The 21,273-nt window shown below is 39.5% G+C and overlaps 1 protein-coding gene across 4 annotated transcripts in view; it reads right to left on the reverse strand.

Moving 5' to 3' along the window:
* LOC134537705 (ATP-sensitive inward rectifier potassium channel 12-like) overlaps positions 1 to 21,273 on the reverse strand; it is a 302,579-nt gene that overhangs the window by 63,529 nt on the left and 217,777 nt on the right. For all 4 annotated transcript variants that reach the window (XM_063378430.1, XM_063378429.1, XM_063378431.1 and 1 more), the window contains one exon: positions 11,897 to 12,074. In XM_063378430.1, the coding sequence (XP_063234500.1) occupies positions 11,929 to 12,074 (146 nt within the window). In that variant the 3' untranslated portion in view covers positions 11,897 to 11,928. The remainder of the gene's footprint in view (positions 1 to 11,896; positions 12,075 to 21,273) is intronic.

Genomic DNA, 21,273 nt, shown 5'->3' on the forward strand with positions numbered 1-21,273 from the left:
CTGATGCCAGCGTTGGGTTTTTGTTTCTAGCGTGGTTTATAAACGAGTATTTGGAAACGTCGTTGTTGAAATTTTTTGCGTTCTGGTTTTTCTTGTGTTTTTGAGTAGTTTATAAACCCAAACTCACTCTGACTGTAGTTTGCGTGTTCGTGAAGTGGTATTAAAAAAATCATTCAGACGTAAGTGCAAAACCAATTAAATGCAAAGATTCAAAAAAGATTGCACAGAATTTAAAAGAACTAAAACTTGGGTAGTTCCACCATAACTTACCACATTTTATCAAATTGATCCAGCTCGACCCTTTTAGATTTTGTTTAAAATTTGACAAAATATTTCCAGATGTCTTAAATGGAGGTTGTGCAAAATGGCCTTACTCAAATGGTTACAGCACCAGAGCACAGTGTGTTGATGGTTGTGGACAAAACACAGGTTATTATTGTAAATACGGTAAATTTTTATGTCCTACAGTTGTGCACTTAAGAAAGACCGCGTGATGAAATTTGGCTTTCTAGATCAAATGTTTGTGGAGAATGCAGAAATGCATTTTTGAAAAGCTGGCTTTGGTAGATTTTTTACATTTGGCTTCTGAAGTTACTGAAAATTTTCTTCAACTAAAATTTTAGTCAAAATTTGACCACCTATTTTTAATGAAATTATTTGACATTTCAAGATTTTATACATGGCATATATGAATAAACAATGCTGTAGTAGCAGCACTCTGTATAAAATATTTTTTTTTAACATTGACTTAAAATTATGGCTTAAAAATTGAAAATATGAAATTTTACTAATGTTTGAAGTATTTTTTTTAATACTATGATTAGTTTCATTGTAAAAAAAGTGATACGGTCTATCTTCACTAGTGCATCACATGTACACTCGACTTTATGACTCAACTATTTAGGACGTCTAGGAAACTCGCTTCTCCTTGGAAATTAAAGAGGTGACCGTACCTTTTATTTACAACAAATAATAACCACAGTTTCTACGTTGAAACTTGGTTTCCATCCCAAATTTACCTACCCGCAATGAGCATAGCCTACGTAACAAAAAAAAAAAACTTCAATTATTTGTTTTCTGTCATTTAATGTGTGTCGATTGTTTTTTTTTACAAGTATGGATATAGAATGGTCTGTAAATTTCATTAACACACACACATATATATCCCTTAGGCATAACTCTTATCAGCCGAATATTTGCAAGTTGTGGTCGACTAGTCGGTATCCTTGATAAAATAAATTTAAATATTTAATTTTAAATAATGCCTATGTAATATATGGGTATATTTCTATTAGGTCTTAGAACCACTCTCGTGGTGTTTTGCATTTTGTAAGATTGACGACCTCTTCATGCAAACATCACTTCAACTGTAACACGCGCTCAAGTTTACACAGCTACGTCACAATACATACGTGTGAATGAATGCTAAGTGTCCCGTCATGAGTTCAATGTTTGCACCGATTTCGTATTGCACTCGCTCTGCTTACTTTGATGCAAAGAACGCTAACAAAAGTGTTAGAAACATTATGGCCGTTTGAACGTTTTCACACGGCAAGGCAATATCTAGACAAACAAGTAAAATCGAAGTGCCAGTTCGTGACTTTCTAAATATTACATATTGTGTATATATTTTTTACCATCAGAATATTAGATAACCAAACAAAATCTACCGTTAAAAATATTTTTCTGTCTGTACAAAATAGTTTAGTATTTTTATTTTATATTTTTATTTTAGTTTAGTATTTTATTTTTCAAATAGGCTATACAATTTGTGTATGTAATAAACACATTATTTAGAAATATTTTCTGTCATATTTAAATTTGACGCAAACGGCACTCTGCAAATAAAAAATATTATTTATTGTTTTGAAGCAACAAAAAAAGCCATAATTTCAAAGATTCGCATATTTGCTTGGTGGACAAAGAGGCAGGCTGTACTCTGTTTTTATGTTTTAATTTCATCCATAGTAAATTATTATTAACTTATACTTTGATTTTAAAGTCAAAAATTACAATTTTTTTAATTTATAAATAAATCCCACCGCAGAAAGTAAAAAAAGGAATGATTAGTAAGTTGATAAATAAATTACCTTTAATAACTTCAGTCAGAGTGGATTTTTACGTTTTTTGTCTAAAATTTATATATATATTTCAGTGTTTTTTTTTTTAAATATAAGTAACATGTTGGAATTTTTCTTTCCACGCGATAGAAGTCGTGGGCTCAGCTAGTATGTACAACAATAATATTGTTAAGCAATTAAAAAAAATATTGTATGAGTTTAAAAGATACAATAAGAAATACGCCGAATTTTTCATCTGGATTGTAAGACACGAAAGTAAAAATACGATTGCTCTTTTAAATGAGTGAACTCGAAGTTGATTAGACATTTGCGCTTACAAACTCCGCGCGGACAAAAAAATAAAGGACGTTCACGGCCACATTTGATTATATATATGAAATTAAATAACAGTTAGGTACCTTAGAGAAAAGTTTTAATTTGAGTTCAAGCACCTACCTGCACTGAATATTACTTTTTTTCAGGTTTCTCCGTGTACCTGAAGACTGTCCCCCCGACGCCAGCACACCACCGCACCGCGCCTCGGAGAACAACGCTTCACTCCCGGGTAGACGATTGTTCCTAGTGCGCAGCGGGTGTGAGTCATTCCTGCTCGGGCCGAGAACTGGACCTGCGCCGGCCACAGGTTGCCGGAGAAAAACGTCACGAGGAAAACTGCCAACTTTGCGACGTAGCGTATCACACGCCGCTTGTAAATTTCCACGCGCCGCCACACGCCGAAAGGAAAAAAAATAAATATTTTCACAGTCATCAAAGGAGGAAGGGCATAAATAATTTCCCATCAGCTGAAAAAAAAAAATTGGCCGACACTCAAAACCCAAAGTAGAGCTTTCAAGTTCTGAGGGAATATCTCTTGGTCGGTTACCAAGAGATTGTTCGGTTCTGTACGTACTCTCGGTAAACAGAGTCTAGACAGGAGAGAAGAGGCTTTCATTTGAGTGTCGGGCTTGACCTTCATCGCATTACGTCAGACGAAGCAGTTCACTGCCTCAGATCGCCGGGGATCCTACAGGCAGTTCCCGTCTGCTGTGACAGAATTCGCTTTTGAAAATCACAGCGGAGGCTAACTCCACACCGAGTGACCTTTCAAACAAGCGATTATTTTCAGAAGCAGAGACGAGTCGACTTAAATCATTACCATGCACGGGTGTCACACCGACAGAGCTCAGAGTAACTAAAATAAAAAAAAACGGATATAAAGGGGAAACAAGCGCAGTGCTTGCTCGAAGCATATAGTCATGTCAATCAACTTATCTTAAATATGATATGAGTACCGTTTTGAGAGCTGTCAGATTACACGAGAAACTGACTATAACTCAGTCCCACATAGCAATTTTACTCGCGCCTAAAAATACGCCAAAAATTACGTGCCGTGAATTCGTGTCCAAAAGTTACCTCAAAATGGTTTGCAATGTCTGCAGAGAACCTCAAGACAAAGTATCTTGTAAATAAAAATCAGCATGATTGTATAGAGAGAATTAAGATCAAAATGCTTTATCGTAGAGCTGGGAGGCGCAGTGGTAAGACAATGAACTCGTGTTCCAGAGGACTCGGGTTAGGAAACCGGCAGTCCTTCGTGAGTTCGGTCTTCAATTGTTTTTCCAGAACTAACTCCTTGAAAATGCTGTGATATGTCCATACCATAGACCATGGTTGATTCCCTACCCCTTGTGTACCTGACGTGTGCCGGTTTTGTGCATTACCATCTCCCAAGACCTTGCTGTTGAGAAGTCGTGAAGAAAAAAAAAAGAGCGAGTCTTTCAGTACTCGCCAGAGATGTGTAACATCTAACCTCGGTAACGAGCAAATTCACGTAGTCGCATGTTGCAAATGCACTTATAATACGAAACTCGGAAACGAAATTTGACGCAGAATTCTTAAAAATAATGCCAAGCGTGATAAATATAAGCAAACTGCGTTTCAACTACATTTCTGAACGCGAATCACACATAGTTTCCGCACCACCAGCCATAATTCGTTGCCGGAGCAGCTAAATCGACTATCGAATCATTCTTGAATCGCAGAGCTAAATTTTAAACAATATAATGAACCGGCTCCAATAAAAGCGATGAAGACTTGGAAAAATACTAAACCCCGGCTTTGGAACTGAATGTTGATTAGGTATTTTATTAAAATACTGCCAATCTTGTTGAAATTCATTAAAGAGATAAGTTGTAGATAATATAGTTTTCTTTTGGCTTTGTGGACATTGGTTCGCGACATTTGCCACAGATGGCAGCACCATTGTTACACATTTCTGTTCCATGCAAATTCCGTTCCATTCACGAAATTACTCCTACCAAATGTCGGATACCGAGAGCTAAGATGTAAGACATCAAAACATTTAAATATATTTTTAGTAATTTCTAAAATGGTCAAACAAAAGCCCTTTGAATGCATTTTTAACATTATTATTGATTTTTTTTCGCAGACTGATTATTGAGAATTTCAACAAAATTACTAATAAAAGTTTTATTACATTTATTAGATTTTTAATACTCCAGCAGGATGCCATAATCCAAGAGGGCGGTCAGTAAATCATATTAGTTACAATAATATATAGGTACATTGGTATTAGTACTGGGAGATCAGTCTGTCGGTGGTCTATTCTCATTAAGTGTAAATGAGAAAACACTCTCTTGAAATGGCCTCTGCATGATTGCTTGACACGCAGACCATTTCATCCCAGTCGACATGCAGTTAGGTAACACTGCCTCTCTCGGACTAAAGCGCCATGTTGGATTCTGTTTTTCTGATTTTGTAAATTACAAATTTCAAGGAAGAACTGTTTATAAAAGGCGACTTTAGAAGTAAATGTGTGGGATTTCTCAACTGTGGTAACTGAAGAAATTACTGGCGCAATAATTAAAGGGGAAAAAATAATAATCTTGAATATTTACCAGAAGGTTACAAATAAAAATACAAAATGCACTACCAAACAGAAAATGCAATATTTGTATATTGTAAAATATGTATAAATTGTTTTAGATAAAAATAATGGCATGAAAATACACAACCCAAAATGGCTGTGTTCAGGCGCAAGAGCTCTAAAAACGCGGGAGCCATAAGGGCGACACTTCGATAGAGCTTCACGCTCCTATTCACCTCTACGAGCTAGCCACCTGGCTGGCATGCAGTATTGGCGTCCATAGCGAGCCTCTATGGGACTTTTAAAGCGGCGACCCTATAATTTTATGACACTTACAATACTAAGTTTAAAATATTTAAAACCCAGAAAACATCCGTGAAAAAACCCGTTTTAGCCTTTTACACCGTCCAAAAAAATACCCGTTGAAGACGAAACCATGAAACGATAATTGTACAGACAAGACAGTGCAATGGCTCTTAAATGCTATTCGTAATCAGATACTTTCAAGAAATCTTGAGCGATTGTAAATGATGCCTTAACACCTGGGGCTCTACTCGCTGTTTGGCGGCCATCTTAACTACACACACTCAATTTTCGTACCTACTGGGTTAAGAGGCGAGTAAGTCACGAGGTCGCCAGAGGCTTATTGCCCAGAAAGGGAACTTTCTCAGCAAACAAGCAGGGCAGAGCCCGCTACAGTTTCGGAGCTACGGTCATCCATCTTTAAGCCTTTCTGCGCACAGCTGAGCGACGTAAAAAAAATTAACTTTAATCTTCACCTTCCTTGTTTCTTTAAACACGCCCCCGGCAATAACGACCTCTGAGAGAGAATGGTTGAAAATGTGATGGTCAGGCAGTTTCGGACAATATTTCAATCACATTTCTATATACAGTGAGTAATATTCGTATTTGGGAGGCTGTTCGGTGAATAAACTAAAAGATGATTTGAATTATAGAAATACTAAAAAAAATGCACAATTTAAAATAGAGGTACTACGAGTTTTGCAACTAAAAAAGAGAAGAAGAAAAGCACCTTGCACACCTGACAACCATAGAACACGTGATAAACCAAAAACATTCAGCTCTCTCTTGGACATTCAACTACAGTCTTTCGAAGTTTCTCTGAAAGTTTTTTTTTTTTTTCACTCCATAGTGAAGAAAGTGGTGCTTTATAAAATTAATTTATTGGTTTTCATCGCCATCTAAAAATAAGATCCGATAGACTGCAAAACCCGATATACTGATCGGTTAGATCTTGCGTTCCGAGAAAACTCAGAAAAATAATGCCCGAAACTCGGTATATAAAATAAAAATAAAATAAAATTGAGGATAGTCTTGTCACTGTAAAAATTGTGAAACAATATTCGGTCTGGTGCTGGAAAGTTTGGGTCGCGGATCGTAATGCCGCTCTGCCCCCATCGAGTGGCGAGGCTTGAGACGACTCGCTGAAGCCGCAGCCACGAGGCCGCGCGTGTACGTCAGCAGAAACATGAACTGTCGTCAGCTGCTGTCCCCCGAGCAAGGTAAATTGGCACCCTAGGCGAAAAACCTTTAGCCCCCCCCCCCCCCCCCCCGACACCCCAAAAAAATTGTTCCTTACCTCAAAATACATCACGTAAGCCTAAGATTTTGTCAACAATCAAATGTAAGCAGGCTTGTGTTTTTTTTTTTTACTGTTTTACTTATTACAAATCATAAACAGGTCACCGTGGACTTTAAATAATTACTTATATCAATATAAACATTCCAAACTGTTACAAAAACCCATTTTCATCTAGTTTCAGTAATCGTTAAACATGTTATATGAGCTGTTATGTGTCGTGCTGCGCCGCCCCCAGCTACTTGGCGCCCTGGGCGGTCGCCTGGTTCGCCTATATGGACGCGCCGGCCCTGCCCCCGAGGCATTCCCGGGAACTCTCGGCAGCAGCTAGCGGGGAGCAGCTGGTTGGTGAGTCTGAGCAGGTTGGTGGAGGAGGGGGAGGGGAGATACAAGCCAGTGCAAACAAGTCGTTAAAAAGGCGCTAAAGAGCGGCGGAGGAGCGAACACGCTCCCAGAAGCTCCGTGCGACGACGGCGCGGCAGGTAGAACCTGGCTGCCCGGCACGAGATACAAGTTATCGCTAGAGATCTGCGAAATTCGCGTGTTCAATGACCTCCAGGACAGACTCTACTACACTCTACACACACTCGGGCAAATGCCACCTGTTCATTGGCTGCTTGCTGACTTGTGAGTCGTCTCGACCGAGTGTCTGTGATTCGACACTTCTTTGAGCGAGGGTATCTAATTGGCCAACATTAATCCAGATCAACAGTGAACCAGTGGTAGAAACAGCGCTAAGGTATAATTATTTGAATTGTAGCATATCAATAAATGAATCCGCGAATTTTGCAGGTCTCTAGTTATCGCAAATACGAATCCAGTGTGTGTGTGTGTATGTGGATTGGGGGGGAAAAAAAGGGGGGGGGGGGTGTGTGTTCCCGTCTCTAGTTATACGAAACACGATCTAACAGGTTCGTGGCAAGGGTAAATTTTTTAAAATCTTTTCTATTTTTTTCCATGTTTTATTTTTATTTTTTTTAATTAAGCTTCAATGAAACATCAGTTTCGCCAATTTTCGTAATAAGAAATACCCAGTATTATCTCGAAAAAAACAGTACTTCGCATGTGCAGAAACAACCATAGGCATGTGTTGTACAAAGTTAACCATATCTTTCTTGAAGTATTACAAAACTATTTCTTGCCAACTGGTTTCCAAAGTACATAATCTTTTGTATAGGTACAGAATATATATTTTTTTCTCTGTATACCATAATAAAGGCACGTACGACAGACCTGGCACAACGCTCTGCGCATGCGCGAGGGGATTGCGTGGAGGGGTGGGGGGGAAGCGAGCTGGCGCCGCGGACGTCTGGTCGCCCCCGACATCCCTTTCCGCGCGTCCCTCCTCCCCTGTCCCCTCGCCGGCAATCAGGTGCGACGCACAATGGGCTCGTTGGCGGAGTTGACGACCGCTTCCCTCGGCCGCGGGGTCGCAGCGAGACGCCTGCGCGCGGCGGGAAGAGGCCGTTTGAGCGAGGGTCGAGTCGTGCCCTCTCAGACCCTCTTAGACCCCGTTCACTTCCGGGCAACAGAGATGGTACTACTGAATCCAGGGGTTTAACCACGTGAGCATCACTGCGTGGATACTGCGCCAAGTGTCCTGGGGTTACTTGTACGAATGGTAATATAAAAAACACACATATAAATTTTTTTTTTGGCCTGGCAACGTCTAATAAATCGATGAACGCCGGCTGCACGCACGAAAAAGTTTGACTCATAGTCCCATTACGATTTGTCCCGTTACGCTCATTGTACGCTTGCGCCGCATCTATCTCTCTTCCACTCGATTGGAACAACCATCGATTTGACTTTTTCGAAGCACATTAAACTCGAAACACTCCCGTTCGTTTCCTACTTTTCCTATCATCGTCCTATCCTTAACAGAATTACGCAGATTGGAAGAAGTTAATTATCAAACATGTATAAAAGTTATAGTTAAAATAATCTCTTCGTTAAAGTAATAAACATATTTGAATTAATGAGTGCAAATAAAAGTAAATTTATCAATTAAATTGTAGATTTCATTTCACTCCCTCTTTGTATCCATTAAATTAATGATAATTCAATAAAAATGATTCAATTTTATTCATAAAAGTATGCAATCATTTCACCAATGTTTTGTTATGACGTCACGTTAAACTATCGTCCGTAAACCGATTTTACAGACAACAAATTTTTTTTTTAACCACTAACTTGTTGGTTGTTGGTATTTAAACACTCCGAAAGAAAGTAAATATGAAATACAGAAAATGCGTCATAAGAACTACAAACTTAGGATTTCTCATATGTTTAGCGTATACTCCAACTCTTACTAATCCCCATAATTTTTATTTTTACAAATTTTTCTTTTATTGCTCTTTATTGTGTAACACCGTGGACCCTCCTCTATCATGAAAGAGTTGAATAGGACAACCATGATATTTTAGTGGTAAGCGAAACCATCTCACCTGACTAGGCGGGTCTCTTAAGATGCGAAAGGGCGATATTTTTTTTTCTGTCTGAAAACAATTATTTACCTTTTAAGTCGTATGGGTTTTCTGCATTTATTAACATTGGGACGTATTTAAGGTAGGAGCACCATACCCTCCATCTAGTGTTGATTTTTATCGTAGTCTCTTTTTGACGTAACTTTCAGGGTGCCCTTGCACGTGATACTTGCCGGAAACAGTATGGCGAGTGATCTTTCCATTCGTTGGGGACGGCCAGGGGGGGGGGGGGGGGTATGTTGCTCTCAAGTCAATCAGCTTATGCCTCGATGCTTCTCTTCTCGAGGAAGAATTGTGAGGGCAAAGGCAAATGTGCTGTTATTTTTAGTAATTTGTATAACTTACTAATGACGTTACATATTACAATGATCTTCGAGTATTTATATCTGACGACATCTGTTAACAAGCATTCATTTTAATGCTACAGGTTATGTGAATAAGATTTTTATCCACGATCTTATGTATTAAAAAAAACATACAACTTAATTTTATTTAGCTCTCATCATCTGTGGCGCGATATTAGGTAAAGCAGTTTCACTTTCAGACGAATCATAAGCAGCATAAATATATTTTAAGACGTCTGCTTTTGTGTCAGGTCGAAAACAAAGTTATACTCAGGTCGTTCTCTTCGCCTATATGAGATCTACCAATTATAGCTTCATTTGCTTCTAGCACTTACAATTTCTAGGGAGCAAAAGAGATGGCGATTAAAACTTCTAATGCAGACCTTCTTAATTACATTTACCCTGGGGCCACTTGCATTTATTTGACAATTACCTGAGGTTCTACTGGGCCAAACGTGTCGATAACAGGACTGCTGTCTCGAGCGCGGCTCGTAAAGGAACGCTAAGTGAAAGCTCGGTTTACAAGGGCATAGTCATTAAGCAGAAACAAAAAATTATTGTACTTTTCAAAAGAATCATATTCCAGTTGCCAAAAAATAGTTTGTAATATTACAAGAAATATAATGTAACTTTTACAACACATGGCTAAGGTTATTTTTTTCATATATGAAATACGTTTTGCGCGATAATACTGAGTATATCTTACAAAAATTGGCGCATAATTTTATACTTGAATTGATGTTTTCATTTAAGCAGAATTATTTTAAACCATGGAAAAGATAATCGAATTTTCAATAGTTTAACTTCATTTTGTTTTAGTGTGATTATTAATATGCGCAGTTAATACTGGAAAGCTATTCAGGGAACGTTCCACAAATAACTTAACTATTGGAGGTACTGGGACAACACAAAGCATAAATGCCCGAATGATAACCCGAGCCCCAGTGTTACTGAGAACACTATTTTGTAGTGATACAGTTTTTTTATGTAAATGTTTAAGTGAATATTATCGTTCCATTTACAAAAAAAAATCCCCAAGCCTGTTAACGTAATTTAACAAATGAAGAGTTGATTTCATTGGCATTGAAGTACTTTTCTTCGAACTATTGTCCTTACTTCATCTCCTCGGCAATCAGGCAGTCTGTCGCGACGGACGAAGCGAGCGTGGAATGGGTATAAACTATTTCCGACCGTTCGAAAGATATTACATATATACGTCGTAAAAGTAACGATTGCCTGGATGCAGTTGCTGGTTGCTCTCTTGCGGGCATATTCGAATGTCAGGTGCTATTGTACGTCAGTAAAATCCGACCACAAGTGTTTGTTTTGTTTTTCTAACCTAACCAAAACTAAATGTGTTTGGGAAGGGTCCCGGTTGGGGGAGGGTCCTAGGTGCGTCTCAGGCCGAAGCCTATACGCCTAGTCATGCTGGGATTAGCCATGCTGGGAGAGGGTCGCATGCATCGTGTGCTAGGAGGGGATTGGCCAGCCATGGCAGCAATTGATGCCATGACTAACTCCCCTCACTCATAAATCTAGACTGTAACTAGAGATAGGTTGGGCCCAGGTAAGACCTGCATAGACACAGGGAAAACCTTGGGCCACGAGTGTTTATGTTGACGTTCTTGCTCATAGATGGTCCGCTCGTCCACCTCTAAAAACGCGGCGAACAGTGTTCACAATAGCCGTTTCATCATTTGCATAAACGGGGAGACTGTTGGGACTGTTGGCCGGAGTTTACGGGTTGTTCTTTGCCGTTGCCTTAAGTGCTTCTTGCCCGGAGTACTAGAGGGCATTAATCCTTAGTTAAGTCAATTTCGTTGTCTGGAAAGCTGGATTCCCGCCCTGCCACACAGACGTGTTGAAGTGTGAAGGGGTGGGATGTGAGACAGTGTCCCTACTGGCTCGGAAGAACAGCAGGGGAGTGTCTCGGACACACCGGCGAGGGAAGCCTTCTTTTCACAAGACGAGAGAGCCGAACTCCCGATCGTGCATCTTCGGAGTTCTTTTTTTGGTTCATTGTAAATAAATATGGCGGTGTTGATAAAAGGATACTAATGGTCAATTAGGTTAGGTCAGCTACGTTATAAATACTTTAAAACATCGTGGACGGTTCATTTGGTTAGGATAGCTGCATTAAAGATACGGGGGGAAAAAAACATAAACTTCGGGGAACTTCGGGTTTTGGCTCTCTCTAGTCTGTGAAAAGATGGCTTCCCCACCGGCGAGGGGAAGCCTACAACTCACGTAGTTTCGGTTCCCTAACACGTTCGTGCAACTTCGGATTTCTCTCAAAAACAGAAATTTAAAAAAAAAATCGAAAGGTTAGGTTAGGTCAGTCACAACATGCTTGTTTTCATTGGAAACTTCTGATTTAGCGGCTGAAGTGGCGTTGATACCAAAACGCGAAACTTGGGGAAATGTTGGGAAATTCTTGCAGGGAACCGAAGCTACGTGAGTTGCAGGCTTCCCCCACACCGGCGAACAGCTGAGCAGTTGGAACGGGCGCTCACACTCACCTGCCCGGGAGGGCGGCGCGCGGCGACCAGCGTTATATGCGCGACTCGGGCGGGCCCGGGTGGTCGGTGGGCGTGGTCGCCGTCAGCACGGAGGGCTGCTCCTCCGTCGAGCCGCTGTTGGAGTCGATGCTGCCCAGCTCGAGCGCGTCCAGCGCGCCCCGCGGCGCCGCCGCGCGATCTGCAACACCGCGCGCCATCTTGCTTTCAGTGCTCCGCCTAGCGGCAAACTAACTTTCATTCTGCATTACAATAATTAGTATAAATTAAAAAAAAAAAATTGGTTGTCTGTAAAGTCGGTTTAAGGACGATAGTTTAACGTGACAACGTCATAACAAAACATTTACCTCATTTAGGGTAAAATTTCAATCCGGATTGAACCTGGAGTGGAGTGAACTCGGAGTGAATGTGTAACGAACATAGACTGACGAAATGCGTTTATAGTAAATATCACAATCCAGATTGAAATGTAAACAAGATCGAAGTTGGAGTCAACATGGACTGGTTGTGGTGCGATCTAATCGATGATAAAGCAAAGCAGAGAACAACAATCTTAAAATATGTTTTTCAATCATTACGTCCAACAATAACTCTACTTCCATCTCTGTCCACACATTCCTCTGCTCTTTTTTTGCCATTTTCACAAATTATGCCTGAAATGCAACGAGACAATAACAAACAATGCAATATGGCGGTGGCTTGCTCGTGCGTGTTTTCTTTTCACTCCAGTCCGTGTTTAAAGTAAAATCTCAATCCGGATTCTTCAGTCCAGTCCACCTCAACAAGTGGAGTGGATTATCTCACTTCACTCCAACTTCAGTCCACAACAAAGTGTTTTAAGTAAAATTTCAATCTAGATTACTCACTCCACTCCAGGTTCAATCCGGATTGAAATTTTACCCTAAACGAGGTAACTGATGAAACGATAGATGCGGCGCAAACGTACAACGAGCGTAACGGGACACAGCGTAACGGGACAACGGACGTAACGGGACACAGCGTAACGGGACACTTTTTCGTGCGTGCAGCCGGCGTTCATCGATTTATTAGACTGGAGTGATAAATTCAAACGATCGGTAAATAATAAACACTACTAATTTCTCCGTATTCACTATTGATATAAATACGAGTATAAAATTAATTAAGTCAAATAATAGAGATAGATTTTAATTAATAATTAAAATATGAATGTTTGTCATAATTTATTATTTTTAATAATTTGTTAAATAATAACGAAATAATTTATAATGCAAATATATTATACATAAGGGAACATAAACTAACATTCACAATAAATAAAGGTTTTTAATTATGTGGACCGATATGCACTATCAACCACTAAAGTAATTAAATAATTATACAGCACATATATAATTTGTATTTGTATGTAGCCTTGTTTTCATCTCGTCAGTTTTAGTTGCATGCTGCGTGTGCATCAAAATTTTTTTTTTCATATTTTTTTTTTCATAACGCGACTAAACACATTGCTGTGTTTATTTTTGCATGCATAAAATACGTATTTGGTAAAAACTTAATATATAAAATCACGCTTTCTAAAACTGTTAAACATTTATTTCTGTTCAATACAATCATATATATTTTTAAAACTATAAGAAAGATTATAGGATATTAAGCAATTGGCCTTTATTTTTTTTTTCATGCTTATTAATGTGCACAGTTAATACCGTAAAGCTATTCAGGGAACTGTTTACAAATAACTTTAACTAATGAAGTATCTGGGACGATACAACGCATAAATGCCTGGGCAAGAATCCGAACCCAATAGTAATGCGGATATTTTTTTATAGCGATACCTTTACTTTCAATTAAATGTTTTAAAAAATATAGATACATCTGTAAAATTACATGATAATTTCAGTTCATTTTCCAAAATAAAAATGTAGTGTAGAGTACGACGAAGGTCAACCATCCTCAATATCTTAAAAAAAAAATTACAAAGATGATGATGTTGTTTATCTGGGCCACTTGAGAACGAACACTGTTGTCTGAACGGGACGTAAGACAGAGAGATTGTCCCCACGCATCACTTACCTGGGTGACGAATCGACTAGACCGGGTAGTTATCAGAGGTTTCAGCTATTTTTCAGTCTTTCGCCTCCATGTTACATCGAATTTACTGCTTAGGTACAAAATATTGTTTTAAGACGAATAAAATACAGTTTTTATTGCAGCGCATGTTTCCTTATCAGCTAGTTGAATGTGGAACACGCTTATTTCGCCGATAAGAGCCAACATAAAAAGTCTTGTCGCAAACGCGGAGACAAAGTTCATTCAGGCCAATCGAAAGTTACTTAGTTTTATGGCTCAACATAACCACAGGATATAGCTTTTGGACTTGGTTCAGCTGAATGGTGGTGAGGTATCCTGACTGTCACAAATTGCAAGTGCAGCCGGTCAAGTGAAATATTCAGCGATTTCCTTTCGGCGGACACTCACTGCAGCCTGTTCATTAACCCAAGACGATAACAGAAAACAAAAATTCTTGGGTTTGTTTGGTTCATAAGTTGTACCAATTAATTAAATTTATATTTATGAATAGGAGCTATACCAAAAAAAACTGTCAAATATAAATGGCGGAAGGCTTAAACTGGCCCACCGGCTCATTGGCTCAAGGTAGTCCGTAGAATTTGACTTTTCGCCTGAAAGGTTTCACATTTGTAATCCGTTTGGTTGTATTTATGCGCAAGGTTACCGAAATGTTTAAAACGGCACTTTCACAACTATTATTAGAGAAATATATATTTCGCAAAAAAAAATTGGGGTGTGGCTGTGTCATGGACACGGCCGTGTGTTGTACGTGAATAAGTGTACGTAACAGGTAATATTTTCTATAAAAAATATAAAAAAAGCTATTTTTTTTTAACACAATATATATTCACTGTAACTATTTTACACTAATGTTTTAGATACGCAATCGATGGATATTGACGAGAGCTTACGATTGAAACACAAACGAACGTCGTAGCTTCTCCGACTAAAAAGTTATACTTACTAAATGGAAATCTCGAAACGCAGCAAAATGATATCAAAATGACGACGCTTCCCCCCTCCGCCGCGCGCGATGCGTCACAGTCCTCACTTAGCTTAACGAATTGTTTGATCCTTTAACTATCCAGGTGGTGTGATTAAATTTCGGATGGAGATGATAGATATATGTAGCTGCAACACCAAAACTGTATCCCCCGATTTTGTTATCGTTCGTATTATTGAATTGCCTCCCGCTACGGAAGCAATTTGAAAGACGTATTCACGTCCAAAGTGTTGACTGTAAGGGTTGAAGCTGCACTCACGCCGCGCCGGTTGGGACGCTAACGACCCCGCCGCGGGCTGGCTAACAGGCGCTAATGCGCGCGCGACAAGCCACGCACGTGTTTGCCCGTCTGATCCCCGGCTCGCTTTAATCAGGCCTCCCCTTCGCCGTCGTCGCTAATTACCCTCTCCGAGCGACCGAGGTCACGCGGCGACACACCGGCCTGTCGTCACAGGGCTGACGCCACCAGGGTCGTCGAGGGAAGCCGATGAACAGCTCCGACTGTGTCTCCGAAGACCCCGTCAAGAAGATAGGAGAAACAAACCAGCCACCTTTCCCCCCTATCTCCCCTTGCCCTCCCCCATTTCGGCAATGCATGCAACTTTTCTAACCCCCCAACAATTCAAAAAAAATATAATCGGAAGGCTTTTAAACATTACTGTGGACATAAACTTTAAAAGTGATCTGTGCGTATTGCATTACTTGTGAGGTTCCCTGCGATTGATATTAACAGTAGACTTGTATTTTCGTCCTATTCAGGGTAAACCCATGTATCTGCTGAAAAAAAAAATCGCGCAACTCAACCGGAAACTCTCCCCCCCCCCCCCTATTTTTACATTCTTGTCATTTCCCTTCCGATGGCTCTGATATCGATACTATGCTATACAAACCCATATTTTATTTTATTTTCTCAACTTTTCTAACTACATATGTTTGCAAAATAAAGGAAGTTAATAAAACAAAACCTGCATTTCTAAGCTAAACTATACATACATATATATATATAGTCCAACGAACTTGAAAACACCTACATGAACCAAATAAACAACTTACTGGCAAGGGAAAAAAAATCACGTTTGTAACATACAAGATATTAAATATACTTTGGTGTTTTGAAATTTTTAAAATATAATTGAATAAAAAATTCGTTTTATTACAGACTAAAAATATTTATATAGGGAAAAAAGATTTACATATATCTACTTAACACTAATGGCTCAAGCGTTCTAAACGGCTAACATATTCTCTATGATCATTCAGAAATATTCATACATATACTACCAAAATACTTTTAAAGAAGTTATATTCATAGTTTAACTTACATTTTTAGTTCATGTAATTTATTTAATCAAATAATTCAACAAATAGTTTTATGTAATTGTTGTTTTATGTATGTTACTTACTAAGAAGTGTGGCGAACTTTCGGAAAACTACTTTACAATAATTTATTTACCCTAATTATTTTTGTGCATTTAATTGGAAAATCCAATGCTATAAAGTGTGTACTTTGTCCCACATTTCTTATGGATAGCTTAAATATCACACTATCAGACGTCTTGGATACTTATTTACAGTGAATAGACACTAGTTGTGCAATGTTGAACGAGGATAAGGTTGGACAACCATATAGACTTTTGAATATAATATTGAACTGTTGGTTAACTTTTGGGGCGAAAAAGAAATGTAGTGTACTATAATAACTGTCAACATTTCCAAATATCTGCCAATTTATTTCTTTTTATCTAACAAAATCATTAAGCTATGAGAATTTCAGGCACAGATCTTCGCCGGCCACGGCACTAGCTTGTCACGTAGTTCTGGTCTAGCCCGTGGCAATCCATCACATTTGTATTAATTTATTTCTGTTTTTGTTTCGGCTACGAGTACGAAAAGAGCGGCCTCTTCCTTTTAGAGCGCTTCTTGTTAATTTCTTCCGGTCATTAATCATGCCAAACAAAAATGGGAGCTTAGGGCCTAGCGCGCCGTCCAAGAGAAACAAACAATTAAGTAAGTCCTCGGCATTATGCACAATTTTTTTTTAAAACGCCATTGGCATACGCATCCCATCCAAAAAGGAAGATAATGTTTCAACGGTATATTAATGAAACCTATCAAAATAAATGCCCATGTACAAACGTAGTGGTTTTTATTGCATTTAGAGCGTAATCATTTCCCCCTCCCCCAGAGGATTGGACACATACATTACATTAATTAGTATATGCTTATGTCCTAATGGTAATTTTCATTTCGCTTGAAGTTTAAGTTATACTGCAAAGTAATAAATGAAAAAAATATTTACGTTATCATTTTCCAAGTTATTCTTACATATTACTTATAAACGTCCCAGTTACTTCAAAGGCCCCGCCTACCGGGTCACACAGAGCTTCAGAAAAAATACACGCAATTTGAAAAATGCTCAAGGTATCAGAGTGGTGTCTATTTACGAAAATAATTTAAGGATACCCTGAGATAAATGAGTAGTTTTCTTTCAGTATTTCGTCTTCGTACAGTATTTTTAGAAGAGTGAAAATGGTTAAACTCGTGTTTTCAGAATAATGTTTTAGACATGAAACACCCGATACAGATTTTTTAAAGCCACCTAAACGACTTGCATTACACCTTAGTCTTCATCTTCATTTCTCCGCCATGTAATGCTATGGTTACCACTCTAATAACGCACTTGTCCTGTGCACGACGAGAAAATCGCGCCAACCCCCAGCCTTGCACTTAGACGCGGGCGTCTCATTTATCCTCCGCCTCACTAAGGGCACTGGCACAGGGGCGACTCTCTGTCGCTGCGACTGATCGACAGAAAGTCGCAGCTTCAGGCGACAGTCGCTTGAACTTGCACACGAGCGTCATTTCTGTCGCAGTATCAAGATGGATTCCGTAGAGTGAGCATGCTCCTCTTTCTTTCGTAACTTAGGTGCTAAAAAAAAAAAAAAAGCCAAGACAGCAATGGGTGCATTCGCTAGGAAGTCAGCGACTTATTGAAATCTCTTGATGAATACAATTTCCTTCCTTTCTTTTTCTTCTCTTCTACGCCCCGGTCATCCCAGTTTGTGATAACACTCTTTACATATACATCTGCCCACAACTTCGTTTTCAGATTTATATCAATTTAAGTTTTCTAATGCACTATTATGGAGTTCAGGTCGTTTTTCTACGTCTGAAGTCAACAGTCCCGGCTCTATATTCATGGTTGAATGCCGTGTCTGGCGTGTCGGCTCGCGGCAGTCGCTGCTACAGTTATGTCACCCGCGTGAAAGGACGGGTTTGAAATCGCGTGTTGCTTTGTCCTCAACGATCCTCAGCGACTGTTTGGACGCGGCGACCCGCGACAGAAATGGAACCAGCTGTGTCTTTTTAGTCGCGGCGACAGAAAAAAAGTCACTCGTGTGCATGGATAATTTACACAGCATTATTGGTTCCATCAAGAGCGAATTTTAAGTCGCTGCGACAGAGCGACAGAAAGTCGCCCGTGTGTAAGGACCCCAAACACAAATACACCGCTGACTAGGCGGGCCTCTTAAATACACACATCTTGCTACCCGAACAACAACGTGAAGCGAGGTCTGGAGAACGCCTAGTCGCTAGGCAACCCGGCACACGCTGGGGAATTCCCAACCACGTATGTATGACTCACGCTCACGGAGAACAGTGGATGTTTTTTTAAGACAGCAGCGCGTCGTTTCTACTTAGCTGCTTGTTCGACGATTATCGAGAACTGTTTACCGTCTTACGTGAGCGATCCCGTATATCTCACAGCCTTGAAAACCCCAGGTTGAAGAAAGTATGGGGGGGAGGGGGAGTAAAAGTCTCTTGATCCATACGTTCATGCGGGTCGTGTAATGTAAGTTTACCTCATCCAGAAGTACTCTTAACAGTTTTTATTACATTTTTAGTTCATGTACTTTTTTTTCTAAAAAATATAACTCAACAAATAGTTTTATTTAATTATATATATACTTGTATGTTTCTTACTATGAAGTGTGGCGAACTTTCGAAAAACATCTTCACAACTTATTTCCTCTAGTATTTTTGGCATTTAATTGAAGAAAAAAAACCCTGCTATAAAGTGTGTACTTTGTGCCACGTTTCTTATGGACAGTTTAACTATCACACTATCAGACGTCACGCATACTAATTTACAGTGTATAGACACCAGTGCGTGCCAAGTTGAACGAGGATAAGGTTGGATAACACTATCGATAAATTTAAGGGAATGATGACTACCCGGCATTTTGTCATAAACTTCCCTTGATTTAGCTACGTGAACTTCACCTGACGTGACTCGCCGACTGAGAAACATCCGCGCTCAGCTGTTTCATTCCCTTCACTTAAGCTTCAGCAGAAAAAAAAAAGTATCTAGTGTTATGAAATTATAATGGTTATTTCATAAAATGTGCCCGTGTGGTTCATTTGCCCACGTGAATGTTCCTTTTTCTTCAAGAGGTCGTTTAATTATTAAGAATCGCCAAACGCGTAACAATTTCCATTGCGCAGTTAAAAAACAAGGATACTCGTAAAATATCCATTAACCTGTACAGCTACAATAAAACGTTACATGTACTCATGTGGTTTGTACACTCAGGCGAGCACATCAACTATCGTATTCTGACGATGTCGACCAGCAGTCCAATTATAGTCCTTTAGTATTATATTTAATACGATATTAATACAATATTGGTCTTTTTTTAAACACTACTGGTTAATGACCCCACATACTAAAATAAAAACGAGACAGCCCACAGGTTAACGTATCCTGTGTTGAACATTAGCAAAGTTCTTATATAACTTAATTTAGGTTTACGATGTATGTTTCAATAGGAAACGACTAAGAAAATTCATAAACGAACTGTAACTCGACGAAGACCCCGCTGTTCGCTAATTACAGATATAAATAACGCATGGGCGTAGATCCAAGGAGGGGGTGGGTTCCCCTGGAACTAAGAAGCCTCTCACTGAAAGGTGCCTGCTTGCGCTTGCAAAATAGTGACCGTAAAACGAGGTTGATAAACGTAAACGTCAAAACTACGTTTTATGGAAAACTTTCTGTTTATTTTAAAGTTTTCTGCTTATTGCATGCACATAGGCCAAAACATGGACAATGTACAACATACAATCACCGTATCCAGAGATGACCTGTGTCCGTTAAAACACTCCCCCTGTGGATTTCTGCGGGCACTTCTTGCGAATAATACAGACAGAATTTGCGCCCATGCAATGAAGCACGCTATACTTTGGAATTTTTCTTTTTAGAGGATGTTAACGTTTTCAGCTTTTGTCAGGAAGCAGTGACGTCCTACAAAATAACTAAGAGTGGCAATGTCCGGGAAGAGATTCAAACTCACGACCCCAAGGTGACCCCTGACAGCGACAACCGTGCTAAAAGCTTCGCTCGACTCCGTGACAAGGTGAAGTAATTATTCATTCCCTTGTTCCTTTTCTGGAAGTCGACCGGGCAGTGAATGTACCGTCGGCCCTTGTTGGTGGTGGAGGCCGAGGGGAAGAAGAGAGAACTGGAAAGAGACGGAAAGAGGAAAAAGGTTTCGGCATTTGCTGGTAATGGAGATGGGAAACCCGCTTCAGGAGCCGCTCCCATTTCAGTTCGGCGGACAATGAGCTCACGATCTCCTGAATGCAAACCAAGACTCACGCTGTTAGAGAGTACAGCTAATTTACAGACATTTCAACGAAGGATTTGCCTCAAATGAACGAAGATTTATTCGTAACTTCAGATAACTCAGAGGTGCCCACCCCCCCAAACACTATGACTCCCCCCCCCCCCTAACCTAATGATGGCCCCCCCCCCGAATTTTTTTATGCCATTTTCTCAATGATTTACTCAATTATTTTATAATATTATACTTTTTTAGTATTATATTTTATCACATTTTGCATTAATTAAAACTGATTTTCTAATAATAATTTTGGTCATATCAGGTAATATTTTCATCCTGAACCGACAGATGCCAAACTGCTTTTGTTGAGGAAAGTGCGGGGTTGCCAATTTGATTTACAAGATCCCTTTCAATTATTAAAGCACCAGAAACGTATTTTCACATTAGAAGCTATAATTATGTAAATAATATATACATTTTTCTCGTCTTTTAACCACCCCCCCCCCCTGAAATTTTAATGACGCAGTCTGCGTCGTTACCCCCCCTTGTGGGCACCCCTGGATAACTGGAACTTAGGAGAAACTGTTTGTCGCTATAAAAAGCGTAAACACACTTGCGGAAAATATAATTGTGTTTTTACAGTAGTCTTAAACCAGTTTTTGAACGTTTTCCTCGGACACCAAGATTATTCTTGTGGATTCATG

The sequence above is a fragment of the Bacillus rossius genome, chromosome 12, assembly GCF_032445375.1.
Source record: "Bacillus rossius redtenbacheri isolate Brsri chromosome 12, Brsri_v3, whole genome shotgun sequence".
NCBI lineage: Eukaryota > Metazoa > Arthropoda > Insecta > Phasmatodea > Bacillidae > Bacillus > Bacillus rossius.